The 4,270-nt window shown below is 43.6% G+C and overlaps 1 protein-coding gene across 1 annotated transcript in view; it reads left to right on the plus strand.

The window, feature by feature from the left end:
• The first annotated feature begins 4,004 nt into the window (after nt 1-4,004).
• UBE2V2 (ubiquitin conjugating enzyme E2 V2) overlaps nt 4,005-4,270 on the plus strand; it is a 46,704-nt gene continuing 46,438 nt past the window's right edge. Inside the window, exon 1 of the mRNA XM_029923865.1 lies at nt 4,005-4,079. Coding sequence (XP_029779725.1) covers nt 4,064-4,079 — 16 coding nt within the window. The 5' untranslated portion in view covers nt 4,005-4,063. The remainder of the gene's footprint in view (nt 4,080-4,270) is intronic.

Genomic DNA, 4,270 nt, shown 5'->3' on the forward strand with positions numbered 1-4,270 from the left:
GCTCAAGGGGAAGGGCTGACCCTCGGGAATGAACACCAGTAGTGGGATCAGGGGGTGTCTTAGACTCCCCACCACAGACACCAGCAGTAGCCAGGGAGACGGAGGCCTCATGGGACATGTACTTCTACCACTGGAAGAAGAGGAACTGTGATTTTGGCAACTACAACCTGAATCGAAGGACCCAGTCACCTTTACGCCTTCAAACTGCCATTAAAGGGATTCTGTGACTACGTGTCTGTCTTCTCATGTGTCATTCTTTTCTTTCTGCTTCCACACATTGTTGTTTTTGCATGTTCTTGGAAAGATGAGGACAGAGATAGATAGAAAGACAGGGTGGGAGGTGCCTGAGTGGCTCAGTTGGTTGAGGGTCTGACTCTTGATGTCAGTTCAGGTTGTCATCTCGTGGTCCATGAGCTTGAATCCTGCATCAGGATCTGTACTGACTGTGCAAAGTCTGCTTGGGATTCTGTCCCTCCCTCTCTCTGCTTCTCCCCTGCTCATGGGTGGGTGCACACATGTGCATGCTCTCTCTCTTACAATAAATATGTAAAGAAAAGAGACGGAGAGAGACGTTCATGTTTGACAAAGGCGTTTGTGGTGACTGATCATCCCACAGGCTGATGTCTTGACTTGACTTGACTCACGTCTTACCCCTCGCTGGCCAAAGGTGGTTTACTGCTCTGGCTGAACCACTTTTGCTCAAGGAACAGCTTCGGGTGTCTTTCACTAGAGCGCATGATTGGGCATTTTAAGAAGGGGTTAGGAAATGACACATATCCAGTAGTTATATAGAAATCAAAAGTCTATAAATAGCTAATTTACCATTTATTAATACTGCCCTTCTTTCTAAAAAAATGAGAATTTGTGGTACCTTACAGAGATATATTAAATACCATGAAAAGGAATCAAATAAGTGTGAAGCATGATGAGGGAGAAATAAGAACATAAAGTGAATTGATTGGTGAGGTCAGGACATACGTTATACAACATAAACGCTTATTAAAGATGTGCTGCAGGTTCGGTTTTGAGTTTCTTCACAGCCAAAGCCAGAGGAAAACACAAAATGCCTGTAAAAATTATTTGCCTACTTGTAAAAAGAATAATTTTTTCTGATGGTGTAATCATCATAATAACGGCAACCATGTATTGTGCACAGGTACTGGGCCAGAAATGTTTAATATGTTGAGTATAAATTCTAACATCATCCCCATTTCACTGGTGAGAAATTGGAGATTAAGAGAATAAATGTATTTTCTAAGGTCACAAAGTGAACAACAGGTTGGACTTAGATCTCTCTGGTTCCAAATCCATCGTTTCTTCATTGCATACGGCTGGGCTGAGGGAGCTGTGCTGGGAACGTAATGGGGACTCCGGCACCCAGTGCTCACCTTGACCTTTCCTGCCTCTCCTGTGCCCTTGAGCCTTTCACCCTGCCACCTGCCTCGCGCGCTGCACGATCACCAGACTTTGCTTGCACAGTTGTTCTTTGTTTCTAACACCCCGGACATCTTTTGATTTGCTTCTTTCTTCAATTTCATTTCCATATTGATCAAACTTCTTTTAGATTAGTCCATTTTAAAAAATTTGATTTTATTCTTCTATTTTTCTTTTCTATTTTCATCAGTTTCTTTTTGGCTCATAAGAAACGTAAAGTAATTTCCCCCTTCTTTTTCCTAGTTGTCATTGAGGCTTGTTACTTTACACACTATTGTGAATATGCAAAATTTGAGCATTCCGGTTTTCACACAAAATCGGACTTCCATGTATTGTAATTTACTCTTCAATGTACAGTAGAGAGATGGTAGGCGCGTGATTGGCTTTATAGTCTTGTTTACCAAATGTGAAGACAAGGTTGACATATTTTAAGAGCTAAACGTTTCCTGACAATATTTACAATTGATAAAGTAGAATTGAATCTGGTCAATGTTTTGATAGTTGCCCATTTTGATTCTGTGTGGGCAGGACACTATGTAGTCTGGCCCCGTCCACCCTTCTGCCCTAAGAAGATGGTAAATATATGTCAGCAGAAGCTCACCAGCATCCAGATGTCAGTGGACATTTGTGAAAAGTGTACAATGGTTATTACAACAATGTTTGTAAGAATAGCTAGCACCGAATAAGCAGGGAGAATGTTATTACTTTCCTATTGCTGCATAACAAATTGTCCCAAAACTTAGTAGCTTAAAACAGCAAACACTTGTTATCTCATTTGCTGTGGCTTGAGAACATGGGCATGCCTTCCCAGAGAGGCAATGAAGGTGGTGGCCAGGACTGCAGTATCATCTGAAGACGTGACCAGGGCAAGGTGCTTTCAAGTTCACTCCCATGTTTGTTGACAGGATTCAGTTCTTCATGGCTGTTGAACTGTGGGCCTCACTTTCTCCAAGGCTGTTGGCCAGAGGCTGATGTCAGTTCCTTGCTACCTGGGCTCTAGGCAGCTGGTGACCTTCTCTTGGGGAAGCAAGAAAGAGCGCTGCAGACGGAATCTAGTCTTTCTAAAAAATAAGCTCAGAAGTGATGTCCCAGCACTTCTGTCTTATTTGATTCATTGAGAGCTAGTTAGGAAACCCACAAAAGGCAAGGGAATTATAAAAAAAACAAGGGCATGAACACCAGGAAGGGATCCTTGGGAGCTATCTTGGAGGTCTGCCTAACACCGAGCTTGAAACTAACGTTGAAAGAATGCCGCCTAGCCTCGCGTCGTATTATAGGACAGAGCTGGGACTGGCCAGGATGAAAAGCAGCTGGGGCTCCAAGTTTAGAAACTGAGAATAGGACTTTTCTTTCTCCAAAGCTCCAGAACATGGGAGAGATGCCGTAAGCAGGTATGTGGGCTGGAAAGAACTAAAAACCACTTACAGTCAGATCTTCAGAGTCTTGACGGCTGCTAGAGCAGCATCAGCACTTACGGTCATGCCCAGCATTTTAAGGGCAGCCAGGAACGAAAAGAACATTGGCTTGGGAATCAGAACTTCGTCGGAGTCCCAGCTTTCTTGTAACTACTGGGAGACTCACGTTCTTAGGAAAGTCATTTCAGTTCTTTGGGGGTTTAGTTTCTTTTCTTATCCAATGGGAATGATGGTATGAAATGTTACTACCTATATTTGTGAGGCAGTGTTGAGAGTCATGATACTTACATAATACTAAATGGCAACATTTCTCCTGTGTTGCTATAGTGAAAACTAAGGATGCAAAATCTTTGCTTTTTGAAACACATACTGCTAACTACTTACAAATTTTATTTTAAACTCTTATGAAATTACTTTTCAGACTTAGACAAATACTTTTAATGTTTTAGTATCATGCATTATTTCAAAAGTAAAATATGAATGATATAAAATCATTCAATTCTAAGGGATTCTTAATTTTTTTTGCCCAACTCCTCTGAATCATTTTTAAACAGAGAATTGCCAATGCCCTATTTAGTTATGACTTTTAATAATACACATCACTTAATCAATATATCAAAATAAATATTTCACTATTTAGTCAACATAAAACATTGTTAATGTTACATGAATATATGTGTGTGTATATATACATATATACACACACATATACACACACACATATATATAACTGCTAACGTATTAAGGGGTTGCAAACTTGTGCGGTGTTCCTTACAGCACATCTTGTACGAGCTCTTAGCACACATGCCTGCCATATGGGGGACTGCAGCTCCACTGCACAGGCCTTTTCATAAATTATTTAAAAGAATTAAAAATAAATATCCCCCTCCTTCTCCCCTTCCTCTACAGAACATGCCTTAAAATTTTTTTTTCCCTTTGTCTATTTGCTCTATATTACGGTGACTGACGCAACTTGGTCTAATGAACTTTAAGTTTTGCTTTGAATCAATGTATAATCTTAGGAAGTCACCCAAACCGCAGCAAGGACCTGTATAACCTTGGGGTAGGTGGCTTGAGCGACTGCCGCCGGGGGCGGAGCCTATGGTGACGTAAGCCGGGAAGCCGCGGGGCGGGGGCGGGGCGGTGCGCCGCTCCCGGAAGTGGCGCGTTACGTCGCTGTGCGTGCGGGCGGCTGCGTCGGGCTGCAGGAGAAGATGGCGGTCTCCACAGGTCGGTTCCCGGGCTGGGCTGCCTGCTTTCCCGCTCCAACCTGACTTTGCCCCTCCGCCTGCTGCTGGCGGCTGGGCACTGATCGTGTGGGAGAATCCAGAGTGCGCCTTCTCCGACACCGTGCTCCCGCTGGAGCGAAGCCCGGGAGCTGGGAGGGTCCGGGCGGGTCGGGCGCCGGCGCCGAGGGCCCG

Source organism: Suricata suricatta, chromosome 15 (genome assembly GCF_006229205.1).
Source record: "Suricata suricatta isolate VVHF042 chromosome 15, meerkat_22Aug2017_6uvM2_HiC, whole genome shotgun sequence".
Taxonomy (NCBI): Eukaryota; Metazoa; Chordata; class Mammalia; order Carnivora; family Herpestidae; genus Suricata; species Suricata suricatta.